The 16,992-nt window shown below is 64.5% G+C and overlaps 10 protein-coding genes across 10 annotated transcripts; 5 read left to right on the forward strand and 5 right to left on the reverse strand.

The window, feature by feature from the left end:
* Positions 1-66: 66 nt before the first annotated feature.
* On the forward strand, positions 67-1,103 carry FA10DRAFT_265002 (hypothetical protein). The gene is made up of 3 exons (XM_025520875.1): positions 67-243; positions 307-804; positions 879-1,103. Exons 1-3 carry the CDS (start codon positions 74-76, stop codon positions 1,018-1,020), a joined length of 810 nt encoding a protein of 269 aa, XP_025378317.1. The 5' UTR covers positions 67-73; the 3' UTR covers positions 1,021-1,103.
* On the reverse strand, positions 1,014-4,383 carry FA10DRAFT_265003 (WD40 repeat-like protein). Its single transcript, XM_025520876.1, has one exon. It carries the CDS (start codon positions 4,349-4,351, stop codon positions 1,100-1,102), a length of 3,252 nt encoding a protein of 1,083 aa, XP_025378318.1. The 5' UTR covers positions 4,352-4,383; the 3' UTR covers positions 1,014-1,099.
* Positions 4,384-4,777: 394 nt separating this feature from the next.
* On the forward strand, positions 4,778-5,624 carry FA10DRAFT_227506 (ribonuclease H-like protein; the record flags this gene model as incomplete). The annotated part of the gene is made up of 4 exons (XM_025518716.1): positions 4,778-4,875; positions 4,931-5,093; positions 5,166-5,336; positions 5,394-5,624. 4 exons carry the CDS (start codon positions 4,778-4,780, stop codon positions 5,622-5,624), a joined length of 663 nt encoding a protein of 220 aa, XP_025378319.1.
* FA10DRAFT_265004 (transmembrane protein) lies at positions 5,607-6,666 on the reverse strand. Its single transcript, XM_025520877.1, has 4 exons — positions 6,641-6,666; positions 6,146-6,585; positions 5,917-6,078; positions 5,607-5,858 (listed from the first exon to the last, which is right to left on the reverse strand). The coding sequence occupies exons 1-4, from the start codon at positions 6,649-6,651 to the stop codon at positions 5,641-5,643; spliced, it is 831 nt and encodes a 276-aa protein (XP_025378320.1). The 5' UTR covers positions 6,652-6,666; the 3' UTR covers positions 5,607-5,640.
* A 71-nt stretch (positions 6,667-6,737) lies between these two features.
* On the reverse strand, positions 6,738-8,523 carry FA10DRAFT_60296 (hypothetical protein). The gene has a single exon (XM_025525600.1). The coding sequence runs from the start codon at positions 8,364-8,366 to the stop codon at positions 6,897-6,899; it is 1,470 nt and encodes a 489-aa protein (XP_025378321.1). The 5' UTR covers positions 8,367-8,523; the 3' UTR covers positions 6,738-6,896.
* Positions 8,524-10,072, forward strand: FA10DRAFT_60323 (hypothetical protein). The gene has a single exon (XM_025525601.1). It carries the CDS (start codon positions 8,681-8,683, stop codon positions 9,938-9,940), a length of 1,260 nt encoding a protein of 419 aa, XP_025378322.1. The 5' UTR covers positions 8,524-8,680; the 3' UTR covers positions 9,941-10,072.
* Positions 9,941-10,666, reverse strand: FA10DRAFT_265006 (hypothetical protein). The gene is made up of 2 exons (XM_025520878.1): positions 10,235-10,666; positions 9,941-10,165 (listed from the first exon to the last, which is right to left on the reverse strand). The coding sequence occupies exons 1-2, from the start codon at positions 10,586-10,588 to the stop codon at positions 10,022-10,024; spliced, it is 498 nt and encodes a 165-aa protein (XP_025378323.1). The 5' UTR covers positions 10,589-10,666; the 3' UTR covers positions 9,941-10,021.
* Positions 10,667-10,803: 137 nt separating this feature from the next.
* FA10DRAFT_265007 (hypothetical protein) lies at positions 10,804-12,347 on the forward strand. The gene is made up of 2 exons (XM_025520879.1): positions 10,804-11,078; positions 11,256-12,347. The coding sequence occupies exons 1-2, from the start codon at positions 10,818-10,820 to the stop codon at positions 12,156-12,158; spliced, it is 1,164 nt and encodes a 387-aa protein (XP_025378324.1). The 5' UTR covers positions 10,804-10,817; the 3' UTR covers positions 12,159-12,347.
* FA10DRAFT_227365 (hypothetical protein) lies at positions 12,307-13,498 on the reverse strand (the record flags this gene model as incomplete). The annotated part of the gene is made up of 2 exons (XM_025518711.1): positions 12,307-12,408; positions 12,476-13,498. 2 exons carry the CDS (start codon positions 13,496-13,498, stop codon positions 12,307-12,309), a joined length of 1,125 nt encoding a protein of 374 aa, XP_025378325.1.
* A 670-nt stretch (positions 13,499-14,168) lies between these two features.
* Positions 14,169-16,133, forward strand: FA10DRAFT_258568 (putative sphingosine-1-phosphate lyase; the record flags this gene model as incomplete). The annotated part of the gene is made up of 3 exons (XM_025519912.1): positions 14,169-14,304; positions 14,381-14,496; positions 14,559-16,133. The coding sequence occupies 3 exons, from the start codon at positions 14,169-14,171 to the stop codon at positions 16,131-16,133; spliced, it is 1,827 nt and encodes a 608-aa protein (XP_025378326.1).
* Between the last annotated feature and the right edge of the window lie 859 nt (positions 16,134-16,992).

The following is a 16,992-nucleotide window of genomic DNA, read 5'->3' on the forward strand; positions in this document are numbered from 1 at the left end:
GGGGAAAAGTCAATTTTTGTGTCGAGAAGATGCGCCTCTAGAGCTCTCTATAGATTCACTACTGCTGCTAAACATGTCGTCGCCGTCGTCTGAGGACGGCTGGAGCTCGTCGGGCTCCTCTTCCCGCTCGCGCTCCTCATCGCCCTCGCGTTCTGCCTCGCCGTCGCCATCGACGTCTGCATCGGCCTCGGCGTCGGGCCCTGGAGCAGGCGAGCCTCGCAAGCGGCACGGCGAGAAGCTCCGGTGAGCACCGCTGCCCGTCGCCCCCCTTGCTTCAAATCCATCATGCTAACGATTTTGATAAAGCTACGAGCCGCCAGACCACTTTGTGCCCGCCGATCTCACCTCGTACGAAGGCGAAGGCGGCACGGCTAGCGGCGCCGGGACGGAGCTGTGGGCCATCAAGGTGCCCGCGTCGCTCGATGTCGCCGCACTCGACGGCCTCTCTGTGCCCCTCGCCTCGCTCGAGGCCGGTCTCTCGCTCCCAGCGTCTGCCATGGCGCGCATCAAGGGTGCTGGCGGCCGGCGCTACACTCTGCGCAGCACGCGCGCCGCCGTCTCGGATGCCCACGGCGCAGGCGCAGGCGCAGCAGCGCTGCAGGACGTCGAGATGGCATCGATGCATGTGCTCGAGCCTGCGCCGGAGAAGGGCCCGGGTCGGTATGCGCTGAGCCGCCGCGGCATCGACCGGACGCTGCACTTCACCCTCGATGTCGGGCATGATAGCGACGACGATGCTGCACAACGGCAGCAGAGCAGCAAACGCAAGCGGGAGCAGCCATGGGACCGGCTCACGGGCTACTTGTGAGTTTGGCAGCGTTGGACTTACTGCTGTAGAGGAGGAGAGCATTGCGGCTGAACATTGAAACACCAAACAGCCACCCGGCCGGCTCGTCGCTCAGCACTGCGCTCGAGAGTGAAAAGGAGCAGCAGCAGCAGCAGGCGCGGCCACCCGACTCGCAGACATCCACCTCGTCATCGCCGCGCAAGAAAAAGGCGAGAAAGTCCAAGGAGCAATGATGGTACTAGCAAATGACAATTGAGAGAGCAATTTGTAGAGTAGTAGAGTAGAGTAGCAGCAGCAATCAATGATGATAGATCAGACGACGAGCTTGCGCTTCCGCGGCTGGCCCTGCTCCTGCTCGAGGCGCTGCTGGATGGCGGCGTCGTCAAGGTCAATGTCCTGCTCGAGGAGCTGCGAGGTGCGCTGTGCCGTGTGCTGGGCCTTGATGAAGCGCAGCCCCGCGAGGTTGTAGCCAATCGTCTGCTTCTGGCGCGCCAGGGCGCCGCGGAGATGGGTCTTGAGGCTGACGATGCGCACGCGCATCGACCGGTTGGCCACAATGTGGTTGTGGTGCGTGCGCAGGAGGAAGAAGACGAGGCGGGCGACGAGGTGAACGGTGCGTGCGTCGCCGCGCTGCACCCACACATCGACGTGGTCGAGGAGGCGCACAACGTCGTGCAGCGGCAGCACCAGCAGCGCATCGTCGAGGTGCGCGGGCGCGATGCGCTGCACCGTCTTGAGCACAAATGTATGCGCATCCACCTCCTCGTCGGGCCCAAAGGCGCTGGCGAGGACCGGGTGGCGGGTGGGCGCAGCCGACATGGGCGTGATGGCCGTCGTGCCTGCCGCCTGCCAGGCCTGCTGCGCCTCGATGTCGGCCTGGGCAATGTCGAGAGCCTCGATGAGGCGCTCGCCAGCCATGAGCGTCTCGCCCGTCGACTTGGACACGGCCGTGGCCTCCTGCTGCGCCTCATCGCCACCTGCTGCTGTAAGACCGTCTTCGTTGCCCTGGGCGAGACTGCCAATGGCCCGTCGGTCGTCGTCGTTGTCGCGTCCGCCACCAGACGCCTGTGCCTCAAACATGCGCTCCAGCTCGCGCTCGCGCTCCTCCTCGAGGAACAGCGGCTCCTCGGTCTTTTCCCACACGCGAATCGAGCGGTCGTTGCCTGCGCTGGCGACGAGCTGGCCCTTGTGGCCCGTGGCCAGCGCCCACACCTCGCCGTGGTGGCCCTCCATCGTCTGCACGAGCTCAAAGCGGTCGCCGTCCCAGTAGCGGAGCCGGCCGTCGCGGGCACAGGTCCAGAAGCGGTGCGACTTGCCCTCCTTGCCGCCCATGAGGCCGCCGCCCTGGTCGCCGCGCTCAAACGCACACGCGACAATGGCCTCGTCGTGGGCAAAGAGGGAGCGGTGGCAGTCGCCATAGTCGAGCCCCCAGATCTTGGCGTTCTTGTCGCCGCTGACGGTGACGATGAGCTTGCTGTCGCCCGAGATGTCCATCGAGAGCACGGGCAGCTTGTGGCCGTAAAGAGAGAGGAAGAACTTGAGCGAGTCGGCGTAGAAGACTTTCACGGTCGAGTCGAGGAGCGAGAGGGCGAGCAGGCGGGCGTCGGGCGAGAAGCGCGCGCAGAGGACCTCGTCGGTCATCTTGAGTGTGCGGACGTGTGTCATTGTCATGGATGCCGGTCGTCTGCCTTCTTTTTCTCTTTCTTCCTCTTCCTCTTCCTCATCCTCCTCAGCGCCGCCAGCATTACCACGCCCCTGGAGATCAAACTCCCAGAACTTGACGTCCTTGTCGCCGCTCGCTGTCACGGCCGACTGCCCATCGGGGTGGATGGCCAGGCTCCAGACGGGCCCTGTATGCGCGGCAATTGTCTCGAGGGCCTGGCCCGCACGCACGTCATACGTCCTCAGGGTGCCGTCCTTGCAGCCAACGACGACGTGGTGGTCATCGGGCAGCCATGCCAGCGTCAGGGCATAGCCGCAGTCGAGAGTGCGCACGCAGCGGCCCGTGGCGACGTTCCAGACCTTGAGTGTGCCCAGGCTGTCGGCCGAGGCGAGCATGCTGTCGTCTGACGACAGCGCCAGTGCTCTCGGCTCCGATCGGTGGCCGGGCAAGTCAAGGCCGCAGCTGAGCTGTGCCTCGACTGCGTTCTTCTTCGCCACAGTGCTCGCGTCGGGGATGGCGACGACCTCGAGGGCGTTGGTGCTGAGCGTGAGCAGCATCGACGCGGTGTCCTTGCTGCTGCTGCTGCTGCTGCTGCTGCTGGCCGAGGCAAAGGAGAAGCTCTTGACACGGCCCTGCGACGGCCGCACCGTCGTGTACCGCTCCAGCCGGTCGGGCCAAGTGACCTTGGCCGCGGCTGCTGCTGATGCTGCTGCTGCCTGTACTGCCTCCTCTGAAGCACCGCCGGCTTTTTCCTTTGCGCGCTTCAGCCGCCGGGCCATCTTCTTCTTCATGTCCTCCTGGCTCCTGATACGAAACACCTCGACGCCGCGGTCGCTGCTCGCCACGGCCAGGTACCGCCTGCTGGGATCAAAGTGCATCTGCGTGACGCGCTTCTGCACCTGCAGGCCGAGGGAGCCGCAGCTGCGGATCAAGCGGCTGGGCTCCACCTCGCTGTCCTGCTCGTTGTCCTTCCCTTTCCCATTGACGTTCCCATTCCCGTTCCCATTCGCCTGTGTCTGTGCCCGTGCCTGGGCCTGGGCCTGCTCGTGCACATGCTCGAGGCCCCGCGTCAGGGCGGCGCGCGTCACCTCCCACAGCTTCACCTCGCCCTCGGAGCTGCCGGTCAGGACGAGGGCGGCCACGTCGTCGGTACCGTTGAGCAGCGACGGGTGCTGGGCGACGGTCAGACTGAGCACCTCGCCCTTGCCGTGGACGACGGTGTCGATGCAGTGCTGCAGCGACAGGTCCCAGAGCTTCATGAGGCCGTCCTTGGCCGTGGTGAGCAGGAACTGGCCCGGGTTTGTGTCATTAAAAGTGGCTGCTGCTGCTGCTGCCGAGGACGACGCAGCTGCCGCCTGGTCGTCCAACGAAGGCGAAGGCACATCGAGGAAGCACACCTCCGTCACAGCTGCGCGGTGGCCCCGGAGCCGAAAGAGGCCCGAGTCGGCGACGAGGTCCCACAGAATCACGTCGGTGTCCTGGCCAGCCGAGGCGAGGCGGAGTCCCGTGGCATCAAAGCAGAGGCTCGTCACGGCGCTCTTGTGGCCGTTGAGCGTCAGCTTGGCCGTCGCCGTCGCTGCGTCCCAGATGCGAATCGAGCCGTCTGCGTAGCCGACTGCATACACTTCCTCGTCGTCCTTCTCCTGCTCCTGGTATTCGTCATCCCCGCCTGCTCTGCCTGGTGACGAGGGCGCCTTGGCGAGGCACGTCACGCTCGCCCGGTGGCCCACCTCGTGCCACATGCCGAGCTGCACGCCCGTCTTGACGTCCCACACCAGCACGTCCTCGAGCGCACCCACGACGGCCGTCTTGCCGTCGCGCTGCAGCAGCGAGCGCGAGCTGGGCGACACAATGACGCCGTACGCCTGTGTCGGCTCGTGCCGCAGATACGACCGAACCATCTCTCTCTTTCTCCCTTCTGACGTTCAATGGCTCCTGACAGAAAGGCAGCCTCGACAAGAAGAAAGTCGACAAATCTGAAATTTTCCAGGGAAAAATTCACGTGTGGTAAAGGCAGACAAAAGAAAGCTGATGGATGGATGGCCCGAGCGAAGGACATTTTTTGTCGCGCTCGTCACGCGAAGACTGATCACAGCCGTCGGATCTATCACAGGCAACGAGACGGATTCATCTCCCTACAAAGAAGCAAAGTCAGATTTCGCCGTTTCATGAACGTCTTGAGGGCGAGCTGCACGAGAACAGCGAGAGCGACCGCAATCACCGCAAAGCACTTCTACAGGAAACCAGCACCGTCGAGCCGTGTCCTGCACTCCTCCGCCGCTGCCCCCTGGCTCTCGGCGTGGCTGCGTCGCGCCGTCTTTGCACCAATGACCATGTCCGCCGACCGATCAAGTCCGATTCCTCCGCCCACAGCGACGCGCCGGCTGACGCCCTCCGATGGGCCACTGGTCTGGATCGACTGCGAGTGAGTGATCGATCCGCTGCTGTTCGATAGGAAGCTGACGACAAGACGCGTGCAGGATGACGGGCCTCGATGTCGAGAGCGACCGGCTGCTCGAGGTGGCATGCATCATCACCGACGGCAGTCTCGCGCCCCTGGACGAGGGCGTCAGCTATGTGATCCGCACCGAAAAGGCCGTGCTCGACTCCATGAACGAGTGGTGTGTCAACCAGCACGGCAAGGTGCGCCTCATCTACCCTTCTTGCGTTGGCAGCTTTGGCTGAAAACTTTCCAATGTCCTCTCGTCCACCCAGTCCGGACTGACAGAGGCGTGCCTCGACGAGAAGAGGGCACACCAGCACGCAGACGTGCGTGCCGCCGTGCTGGCCTACATCCTCGACCGCATCCCCACCAGCGGCGTGGCCTGCCTGGCGGGTAATACAGTGCATGCAGACGCCGCCTTTCTCAAAAAGGAGATGCCTGAGGTGAGTGTTCTCCGTCCCAGCTCTATCTTCTAACTGACTCATAATTCCCCCGGGCAGATCACCAACCACCTCCACTACCGCATCGTCGACGTCAGCACCATCAAGGAGCTCGTCGGCCGCTGGTACGGCGACGGGAGCCGGTGGACCGGCGGCAAGGGCAGCCACCGCGCCCTCGACGACATCCGCGGCAGCATCGAGGAGCTCTCGCACTATCGGCGCAACTTTTTTGTCATGTCAGGGAGCAGCAGCAACAACAACAACAACAACAGCAGTAACAACAGACACTAATGCGCATCAATTGCATTCAGAGGCGCTGGCGATACATAGTTAGGACCCTCTGCTCGATGCCCTGGCCGATCCACTTTGTGCGCTTGTCGCTGCCTGCCAGGTCCAGGCTCTCCTTCTCTTGGCCCTGCAGCTTGGCGTAGTCGGGCTGCTGGGGGCCCATGGGGCTCATGCCCTGGCCCATGGCACCCTGGCCCATCGCCGACATGGCGGCCATGTCCCGTGTCCCATCGGCGGCTGCAATGATGATCATGTCAGCGTGCACAGTAGAATCACACGGCGTTTCTCGACTGACCATTGTCGTCGCCGAGGATGAGGCGGAAGATGGCATTGAGGCCAAAGAGGTTGAGAAAGTACCAGCTGATGCTGCTGACCCACGTGACGTCCATGTCGGGCGTGTCGATGCCCCTCTGGAGCATGAGCTTGAAGCGGAGCGTGAGGGGAAAGGGCAGCCGGACTGGTGGTGTAGCTGTTCAGCGAGAGAGCTAAACTGCAAGGAGAGGGAGAGAGAAGAATGTACTCACTGAGGACAAAGCCGGTGAAAAAGTAGTTGATCCAGCCCATGATGAGCGTCTGGGGCACCATCTGCACCATGCTCTTTTTCATCTGCTCCATCATATTTTCCATCTGGTTGGGGTCGCTCAGCGGGTTCTTGGGCAGGTCGTCCTCTGCGCCGGCCTTTTTTTCCTCGACGACGACGTAGGAGCCATCGCCGAGGCGGTCGCTGAGCCACTCGAGACGCTGCTGGAACGCAGCGGGGGCGAGGTGGACGCGGTTGGCGCGCAGCTGCGCACTACGCGTGATGATGCGCTGCTGGCGCAGCACCTCGGGCTGCTCGGCCCGGGGCGTCGTCGAGGTGATGAGCTGCGTGACATTGTGCCGGACCAGGCCGACGAGGACCATGACGATCAGAATCGGGATCAGGACCCAGTCCCGGATCGCCGAGTCGAGCAGCAGCGATTGTCTGGCTGGCGGAGTCAGCTCTCTAGGCCTGTTCACGCAGCATTTATTGCACTCACTCTTGCACCATCTTGGTGTCCGTGTCTCGCGAGTACAGGAATGGACTGGACTGACACGATGAGAGTCGAAGAAGCAGTCAGTGTGTGTCCACTGGCGATGTTCCAACTTTCTTTTCGTGCACGTGGCGCGTGCGCGCCTAGGTAGCAAGAGTCTCACGGTGACAATGTTGCTTCGATCAATGATGGATATACAGTACAGTACATATGGGCTGACAGAGGGATTAGAAGGAGTACATGAAGATAAAGCAGTGGTGCCCTACGAGACAGACCCGGCGATGGCCTTTTCGATGGTGAGGATCTCGACGCGGTCGACGGCGCCCTGGACGATCTCCTGCCGCTGCCAGTCGCGCAGCTTGGGAAGCTGGGCGGCCATGTGCGCAGGCAGCCTCAAATCCCGGCTTGCCGCTATCCCCACGCTCTCCTCCAGGGCGCGGATGTAGGGGTTGCTGCTGTTGCTGCTCGGTGGCTCGGCCTTTGTTGGTCCATCGCACGCAGATGCGAGGATTGCCTCTACCTGCTCGCGGATCGACTGTGTGGTGACACGGTCGCCCCAGATGGACGAGATGAATGCGTCGGCGAGCAGGATCCTCCTCGGCCTGGCTTCCTCGGCCTCTTCTCTCTCGTTCCCATTAACGCGCTGCCACTCTCTGCTGCTGCCGACGTGCGGGCTCCTGCGCAGCTCCCAGACAAGCGCAAGGAAGGCGGGGCCTGCAGGCGCGACATTGATGGCGCTCCGCACCGTGACGCTGCTCAGCCGCGAAAACAGGTGACCCTGCGGCCCAGCACTGCCCAGCAGACTGAACAGACGCCTGCCTCGGTCCGAGGCAAACTGCACGTGGTGCAGCTCGATGTCCTCGAGCGGATGCTCGCCCTGGCCTGGCCCCACCTGCGCCCACGGAGTCAGAGATCCCTGCCCGTTCTCTGACTCGTGTAGCAAGCGGCGCTCCTCCTCGGCCTCCTCTTCTTCTTCCTGCTGCAGGTCCCACTCCTCTTCTTCTTCTTCTTCTTCCTCCTCCTCCTCCTCCTCGTCGTCCCCTTTCTCGTCCTCGTCTTCTGTCTCTCCCTCGTCGCCTTGCCCGTCACCGTGTATCGGCTCCTGCCCCGTTGCAGCGTCGTAGAGCCCCTCGACGAGGGGCGCAAAAGCCTGGTCAACGACGGCGACGCTGAATCCCACGAAGCGTGCGCTCTCGGGCGTGATCCAGCGGAAGCGGCGGAGGCGAGGCAGCGTCGCAAGGGCGCGCTGGAACGTCGTGCGCTCGGCATCGATGGCCGTCGGGTCGGTCAGCAGGGGCGAGTGGCGCACGCCGTACATTTCAATCGACACGGCCTCGGCCAGCGGGCAGAGGAGCATGGCTTTGGCCGCGAGCAGGAGCCGGTCCTGGGGGCTTGCTTCTGTATCTGGATCCGCGCCTGCTCCGGTCTCTGACGCAGGTGCAGGCGCAGACGCAGGTGCGACGGGCGACGGGACGCGGCCGCCGGGCACGCCGGGCAGGTTGAGCGCAAACGACCGCGTCCAGCTGGATGCATGGCGGTGTGCGCCCGAGGTTGGCCGCACAAAGCAGACGAGCGCACGGAGCGTTGTGAGGCGGATGTCGGTGTAAAGAAGCGGGAGGCAGGCGTCGTGGATGTGGGTGCACGTCTGGAGAAGCGCAGTGACGTGCACGTCGAGGCAGTGCGCCAGGATCGCCCGCTGCACCTCAAACGGAAAGGCGAGCAGGTCGACCATGGTTTTGCCTTGCACCCTGCCCCCTGCGCGTTCTGCTGTTGCCTTCTGCCCTTCAGTAAAGGGCAATGGGGGTTAGGGTTATCGCGTAGAGTAGCGGACTGCGCGCGATCCGACGAAGCGGGTCCAGACGCGATAAATAAAGCCAAAATAGAGATAGCGACGACCAAACTTTATCTAAGCTCTTTTTCCCCTTTTTTATTTCCCGTCACCTGCCTGCCTGCCTGCCGGCCTGCCTGCCTGCCTGCCTGCCTGCCTGCCTCGCATCGATCGGGTTCGCGGAAAAGACGGGTGGCAACGAAGAAGGGAAGAAGGAGATGCGATCGCTGACGGTCGCCTCGTCGTCGTGGTCGTCGCCGTCGTGGCGCCTGCTGCTGCTGGTCTGCGCATGCGTGACCGCGCTCAGCTTCCTCTTTGCCTCGTCGCACGACCGGCACAACCCCGTCTCGCACTTCTTCCGGCCCGACGCGACGACGTATGCGGCCGGCTACTCTGACGAGCGGGCCCGCGCAGGGCGGCAGTACCTGCTCGAAGCTTCACAAAAGCTGGACCCAGATCGACACAATGATGGCGCAAGGGCGGACCTGGCCGTCGTCGTGCTCACCGTCGCGCGGCCGGCCTTGCAGCAGCAGCAGCAGTACCTCGACGCCAGCCTGGGCTCGCTGCTCGAGGCCATCGACGCCGACGCACGCAGGCACCTCTTTATCAACGTCGTCTTTGGCGATGCCGACCCCGAGACGCACCCGCTCTTTCATGCCGACTGGCTGCGGCGCACGGCGGACGAGCTGACTGTGCGCCGGCTGCCGTCTTCCGAAGAGTGGTCGCCATCGTCACTGCCCCCGCTGCACGTGAGCCCGATGCCTGCCGATGCACCAACAACACCACCCAAGACGTCGGCCTGGCACCAAAAGGCGACGCTCGACTACGCCATGGCGCTGCTGGCGTGTGGTCGCGCGGCAGCAGCAGCACGGGCCAGCCACTGCCTCGTGCTCGAAGACGACACCGTGCTCGCGTCGTCGTGGCACGCCGAGCTGCGCGCCTACCTCGCGCAGGCGCACCAGTGGCCCGCCGGGTCGTGGGGCCACATGCGCCTCTTCTATGCAGAAAAGTACTTTGGCTGGGAGGACACCGAGGTGGGGCCGCTCGTCGCCAGCATTGCCAGTCTCACGGCCGCCGTGGCCTTGGTGCTGCGCGTGGTGCTCCGGGCGCGCTTGGCCACCACGGCCGTCGTCTGCGTCTTTGTCGCTGCCCAGCTCGTGCTCCTCGTCCTGGCAGGGCGCAACCACGTGTTCCCCGTCGCGCGCGGCCTGTCGACGATGAACACCCGCGGCTGCTGCACCCAGGCCATCGTCTACCCCACCGCCCTCGTCGACGAGCTGGCACGCCACCTCGTCGCCCACGCCGGCGAGCGGCCGTACGACATCAGCCTCGATGCCCACCTCGCCGCGCGCGGGCTCGCCAAGCTGGCGACGCACCCGCCGCTGGTCCAGCACATTGGCGCAGCCTCCTCGCGCGCCCACTACGCGCGCGCCTCGCCGCTCTGGTCCTTTGCCTTTGAGCGGCGGCGGCCGCGGTGACTCCAATTCACTCTCACTCAGAAGACAAAGATGTCCCTTGTGATAATATTATTTTATTTTCCATCGTGCGGTCGGGATTGTTCATCTGCTCTCCGGAGACCCCGAGGGAAAGGGAAACGGCGGGCTGTCGGGCTTGGACCGGTCGCGGTGCTGGGGAAAGGGAAAGGGGTTGTGCATGCGCGCCTCGTCGATGAGCCCGCCGAGGTTCTTTTCCTTGACGGCGCGCTGTAGGTCGTTGCGTCAGTGTCTTCTTTCCTTTCCTTTCTAGCCTGTCAGCGAGTAGTCAAGACACACCTCGATGCAGGCCTGGTACTCTTTCCAGAGCGGGCCGCACTGACCCTCGAGCCGCTGACGCAGGGTGGCCCTGGAGGCGTCATCCTTGCCGCCGCCGCCGCCGCTGCTCGAGTCGGACAAGCTGCCAAAGAAGCCAGACCGGGCCTTGGCTTTAGTTGCCGTCGCTGCAGCCGCCGCCGACGACGAAGAAGCGGGGCCGAGGCCGAGGTACTCTTCGAACCAGGCATTGAAGCAGGCGTCGTAGCGGTGCTTTGCGGGCGTGCAGCGCGCATCCATCGACGGCATCTCGCCCAGCGAGGCGCGCGCCGCAATCGACGACGGCAGCGCCTCTCCCGCGTGGCTGCTGCTCGACATCCGGGGCGCGCAATTTGATGCTTTGAAGAGAAAGAAAAGGGCGAGCAAGTCGTGCAGTGGTGGACGACGACGACGAGAAATAAACGTGCGTCTGCAAAGGCGCCCTCCACCCGCTTGCTGCTGCTTCTTCTTCTTTCTCTTCTTTTTCAATCGCACTTTGTCCAAGCCAGACGCGACTGTTGAATCCAACCAGCACCTGTCAAAAGACAGAAACCCATCGATCGCCACGATGTCGCCGTCGCCGTCGCCGTCGCAGACGGGCGCACCACCGCGGCGCGTGCTGGGCCCCACGATGCCCGGGTCTGGGCCTGGCGTTGAGCAGGAGGCAGGAGACGCCGATGCGCCGGCGCTGAGCAAGGCCGCCATCGACTTTCTCGAGCGCGAGAAGCGGATCCGCGACGGTGCCCAGTCGTCGTCGTCGTCTTCGTCTTCAGCAAACGCGGGACAGCCGAATGGAAAGCGGCCCGACTGGATGGTGGTGCCGCCGACGGCGCGGCCGCTCAACGAGCAGCTGCTGCGGAGCGCGGACCCGATGGCCGCCCTCAAGGGCCGCGGCTTCTCCCAGGCCTCGGCCTCGTCGGCGCGCGTGCAGCGGCGCGGCGGCGGCGGTGGCGCAAGTGGCAGCACCGACGCGACGCTCTGGACCGAGACGCCGGCCGAGCGGGAGCAGCGGCTGCTCGACGAGGAGATGGGCGTGCGGTCAAAGGGAAAGGGCCCCGGCGAGGAGGACGACGACGAAGAAGATAACATCGACGACGAGGAGCGCGCAGAGCGACAGCGGCTGCGAGAGCGCGACGAGGAGCTCGCACGGCGCGTGGCAGAGCACGCAGAGCAGCGCGGGCCCTCGCTGCTGGAGCAGCACCGCCAGAAGCGCCGCGACGAGCTCAGGGGCAAGGTCGGCGGTGCGACCAAAGACCGGGGCCGCTCTCCAGACGGCGAGGTGAACGCCGACGAGGAGAGGCGGAGCGCGAGAAGGGACCGCCGCTCTCGCTCGCCTGAAAGCAGCGGGAGAAGGCACTCGCCAAGCAGTAGCGGGAGGAGAAGTGATGCAAGGAAGAGCGACGGAAGGAGGAGCGACGGAAGAAGGAGCGACGGAAAGAGGCGCTCCCCAGACAGCGACGACGAGCGAGAGGAGCGGCGGCGGCGAGAGAGGAGGCGGGAAAAGGAGCGAAGAAGACGAGACGAGGAGGACGAGGATGAGGAGCGATGGCGGCGGGAACGCAGGCGGCGACGGGAGGAGCGAGAGCGCGACAAGGACAAGGACGACGACGACGGCGAGCGACGGCGAGAGAAGCGGCGGCGACGCGAGAAGCGCGACGCAGAGAGGAAGGAGGGCAGAAAGGAGGACAGAAGCGAGGACAGCACGCGCAAGAAGACCGACGAGGAAAAGATGCGGGAAAAGGACAAGAGGCAGGAGCAGGAGGGCCGCGCCCCGATGATGGTCTGGGACCGCGACGCAGCCATGAAGGTGGGCAGCCGCCTCATGGGCGAAAAGGAGCGCCAGCGCGCCCTCGCAGACGCCAGTGCCCTCTCGGGCCGCTTTGGCGGCGGCCGCTCGCGCTTCCTGTAGCGGCTCGCTTCCCGTAGCAGCTCGCTTCCCGTAGCAGCCCGCTTCCCGTAGCAGCCCGCTTCCTGCAGCAGCTCATGCCATCTTATTCACTCATCGACAACCACTTGTGTCTCATGCCATGTATTTCTGCTGCAATGTATGCGCACACTCAACACTCGAGAAACTGGCGCGGCCGTGTGAGGCACGTGAGCGACCGCTTCGACGACGCAAACATCTGCCCGTCGAGGGCCTTTCGTGCGCCGATGTCGGACTGCCAGAGAATGACTATGATTAGCATGGCAGTAGCATTCATTGCCGCAGTGTGAGAATCAACCCACCTCGTTGCTCCACTCGAGCTCGACCCACTTCTCGCCCTCTGCCTCGCGCTGGGCCGCCATGAGGACGTCGCGCGAGTCCATGGGCCCGCCGCCGCCGCCACCGCCGCCGCTGCCCGGATGGCCGCCCCGTCCGGCGCCGTCCTGGCCGCTGGCACGGATGCTGACGTTGATGTTCTGCGCCTTTCGTGCAGGCGCCGCAGCAGCAGCAGCAGCAGCAGCCGCTGCCGCTGCGGGGCCCTCGTCACCGTCGCCGCCGTCGTCTGTCTCGGCGCCACCACGGCGCTTCTCGGCCTCGGACAGCTCGTCGAGGCCGTCGAGGTAGTGCATCGAGGGCCGGAGCTGGAGGACAGAGTGGAGGGGCGTGAGGTGGAGCGCCTTGTCGCGCACGACGCCCACGAGGTAGTTGGTCTGGTTGGGCACCAGGCTGCTCTTGAGCCGCGTCCGCTCGAGCCGCTTCTCGCCCGTGATGGTGCCTGCAGGACCTGCGCCGATGCCTCCCTCACGCTTCACCCTTGGCCTTCTCGCTGTGCCGCGTGCTCCTCCTCCTCCAGCACCATCGAGCGCATCGCCGCCGCCGCCGCTGCTGCCGTCCTCGTCGGGACTGGCGCCCTTGGCCATGTCGGTGCCCCGGTCGAGGTTGTAGACGGCAGGCCGCATGTCCAGCGGCAGCTCGACCTCGACGTGGTTGCTCCGTGCCTTCCAGCGCACGCTCTCGGCGAGCCCTCGCGACCGCGCGCCCTCAGGCACCGGCAGCGGCCTGCCCCGCGGGTACGTCGGGTACTGGAACACGTGCAGCGTGCTCGTCGCCGGCAGCGAGTCACTCAGGTAGACGGGCAGCGATGCCAGCAATTCGTTGTCGCTGCCGTCGCCATTGCTGGTCTCATCGTCGCCCGCTTCTCCGAGGCCAAGTGATGACCTCGAACCACCGTCTTCGCGCTTGGCCTCGGCCTCGGCCGCCCGTGCTCGCGCAGATGGCGACGGTGGTGTCCGCGGCGGCAGCCCGTCGCTCCCCTCGGGTCTCATGCGCCCGTCGGCCATCTCCACATCGCCCTCGCCCTCCTCCTCGAGCACCACCGTCGTCACCGTCGTCGCCGCGGCACTGCTGCTCGGTCCTGCCTCGCTCTCTGCTTCGTGATCTTCCGCCATCGCAGCCACCTCGGCAGCAGGCTCGGGCGACGCAGACGTGTCCTCGCGAAACAGCTGCTCCCCCTGTGGCACCCTCTTCTTCGGCGCCATGGCTTCTGGTCCCCTTGTCAGTCCCTTCTTTCCTTCTAATATTTCGAGGAAGAAGAAAAAAATAAAAATTTGGCTTGTGGAGCCTCAATCGGGATTTTTGGAGACGGGGGTCCGTGAGCGCTGCTGCTTTCGGCCGAGCGCGTCGCCATCGCAACTCCCCCGCTTCTCTCACTCCCGCGGTCTCTTTGCAAAGCAGACTCCCAGACAGGCTCTGCTGCAGGCCCCGACAGCGTGCAGTCATGAATCGTAGCTCGAACCCATAATATATTCGCCAGGCTCAACGCTGAGCGCTGTTGCTGTGTGAAAGCAGGGCGGCGGGGAAAGTGGCAGCGAGCGCGCGCGCCTTTTCCGACCCGAGACTAAATTAGGGCAGCTGGTGGGCTGCGCTCTCTTGCACCCACGGCCTCTTCTTGTTCTTCCTTCGTCTTCTGCTGCTGCTGCAAGTGAGACTCAGAAGATGCCGCCCACCTCGAGCCAGTCGGCGGCGGCCAGGAGCGCCCCCGTCACGCCGGCGGGCAAGCCGGGCGCAGGCAGGCCGGGCGGCTACGGCCTCGTGTCGCTCCTCGCGGCCCAGGTCCTGACGATTGACAATGGTGCGTGAGGCGTTGCTCTCTCTCTCTCTCGCTCTCGCTCTCTCAAGTTGCAGTCAGCTCACACGGCCCTACACAGCCCGCACGCTCGTCTTCTACGTCGTCGTCTACCGCTATGCGCTCCGGCTCTGGCGGCACATTCGCGCGTACGGCGTCACCACGAGCCTCTACCAGCTGTACCACGCCTTTTCCAAGGTGAGCCTGCATCTCCCGTGGCGCCGCTCATGATCCTTGCTGAAACGAGGCATGCGGCACAGCGCCTCCTCACGCTCCTCCTGCGGATCCCCGCGGCGAAGCGCAAGGTGGCGCGCGAGCTCGATGCAGCGACGGCCGAGCTCGAGACGAAGCTGGTGCCTGCGAGCGAGCACATTGGCACCAACCGCGCGCTGCCGGCCTATGGCCGCGACATCGACTGGCTCATGGAGGAGCTCCGCAAGCTGCAGATGCTCGAGGCTGGGTCTGGGTCTGGGTCTGGGTCTGGCTCAGCTGCAGCCTCAGCGACAGGGGCAGGTGCAGTTGCAGTTGCAGGCGGCGGCACTGGCTCAGCACCCTGGGAGCAGCGCGACGGCCAGCGCGTCTGGCAGGGCGGCAAGATCAGCGGCGCCGTCTACCACGGCGGGAGCGAGATGAGCGACGTGCTGGCCGAGGCCGTCAAGATGTTTCTCGTCTCGAACCCGCTCCACCCCGATGTGTTTCCCGGCGTGCGCAAGATGGAGGCCGAGGTCGTCTCGATGGTCCTCCGCCTCTACAACGCACCCGACTCGGCCGCGGGCACCACCACCTCGGGCGGCACCGAGTCGATCCTGATGGCCTGCAAGACGGCCCGCGAGTGGGGCCGCGCTACCAAGGGCATCACCGAGCCCGAGATGGTCGTCTCGACGAGTGCGCACGCCGCCTTTGACAAGGCCGGCGCCTACTTTGGCATCCGTGTCATCCACATCGACGTCGACCGTGTCACGCGCAAGGTCAAGGTCGAGAGCATGCGCCGGGCCATGAACCCAAACACTGTCCTCGTCGTCGGCAGCGCGCCCAGCTTTGGCGAGGGCATCATCGACGACATCCCTGCCATTGCCAGCCTCGCCCGCCGCCGCAACGTCCTCTGCCACGTCGACTGCTGCCTCGGCTCCTTCCTCGTCCCCTACCTCGAGCGTGCCGGCCTGGCCTCGGAGCCGTTTGACTTCCGCGTCGACGGCGTTACCAGCATCTCGTGCGACACGCACAAGTACGGCTTCGCACCCAAGGGTTCCAGCATCGTCATGTACCGCTCCAATGCCCTCCGCCGGCACCAGTACTACATCCAGCCCGACTGGCCCGGCGGCGTGTATGCGAGCCCATCGATGGCTGGTTCACGCCCGGGCGCCCTCATCGCGGGCACGTGGGCCGCCATGATGCGCATGGGCGACGAGGGCTACACGCAGTCGTGCCGCCAGATCGTCGGCGCGGCGCGGCGCATCGAGCGCGCCGTCCGCGACGAGATCCCAAAGCTGCGCGTCATGGGCCGACCCCTCGTCAGCGTCGTCGCCCTCTCGAGCGCAGGCAGCGTCAACATCTACGAGGTCGGCGACAAGATGTCGGCCAAAGGGTGGCACCTCAACGGCCTCGCCACCGACCCGCCGGGCATCCACCTCGCCTGCACCCGCCTCACCGTGCCCGTCGTCGACGACTTTGTCCGCGACCTCAAGGCCGCCGTCAAGGAGGCCCGCGTCCGCAATGCCAAGGCCCAAGGGTCCATGGCCATGCTCTACGGCCTCGGCTCCAGCAGCGCCGTGGGGCCCAGCCTCGTCAAGGAGATGGCTGCCCGCTTCCTCGACACCCTCTACCTCGTCAAGTAGCTGCAGCTTTCCTTCTCTACTCTTGCCTCCCTTGTTTTCTATTCTGTAGACGGGCGTGGAAATGCACATTTTATTCGGGCTAGCGTGCGACTGTGAGCACGCAAGGATAGGTGAAGAGGCGCCTTATGTGCACTGGGGTAGCTCAGAACACAGAGGGAGAGAGCCTCGCTCGTCATGGGGGTCTGAGCTCTCGAGTTGGGACGCTGCTCGTCGAGCAGCGGCCGTGTTGATGTCCTTGATCGAAATGAGCCGTTTCATTTTGCCCTTCATCTTTTTCCGACTTCTGCTGGGCAGAGTGGGCACACATCAGCGGCAGCATTGTCAAACTTCATGTCATCTGGGCAGCCGTCCTGGCAAATGTTCACAGAACGGTCACTGTAACGACGTCCCAGAGCATTCGCAAGTCCGTCGCTGCTTCTTCAGAAAGTTAAGGAAGAGACAACTATACGATCACGACGACGAGCAGCCCACACGTTGTTCCCTGGTGGAGATGGAAGGACAGACTGATTCCTTGTTCGTTCCCCTTCTTCTCTCCGCCGGCAAGTGGACTGTACAAAGCCGCCAAAGTCCTCGCGCCGCTTTCCAGAGTCACGGCAAAGTGCGTGAATGGCTTTCATGCTCCGCTGCGCGCCTTTAAATGTGATCTCTTGCTTTTGAATGCCGCTTATTCCTCGTTCCACCCTGCAAAGGCTTGCGGGCCACGGTTGTCCTGATCAGCAGGAGGGCACATTCGCTGCGGCCGCAAGAGACCCATTCTCCAACACTCAGACCAGCTATGTTTGCGCGTCCACCTTCGTTGCTGTCTGCGCACAGTGAGCAATGCTTTTTTCACCGTAATTCTTTGCTGTCGTGGTTGAGT

This window comes from Acaromyces ingoldii (genome assembly GCF_003144295.1).
Source record: "Acaromyces ingoldii strain MCA 4198 unplaced genomic scaffold FA10scaffold_2, whole genome shotgun sequence".
NCBI classification, from domain to species: Eukaryota; Fungi; Basidiomycota; class Exobasidiomycetes; order Exobasidiales; family Cryptobasidiaceae; genus Acaromyces; species Acaromyces ingoldii.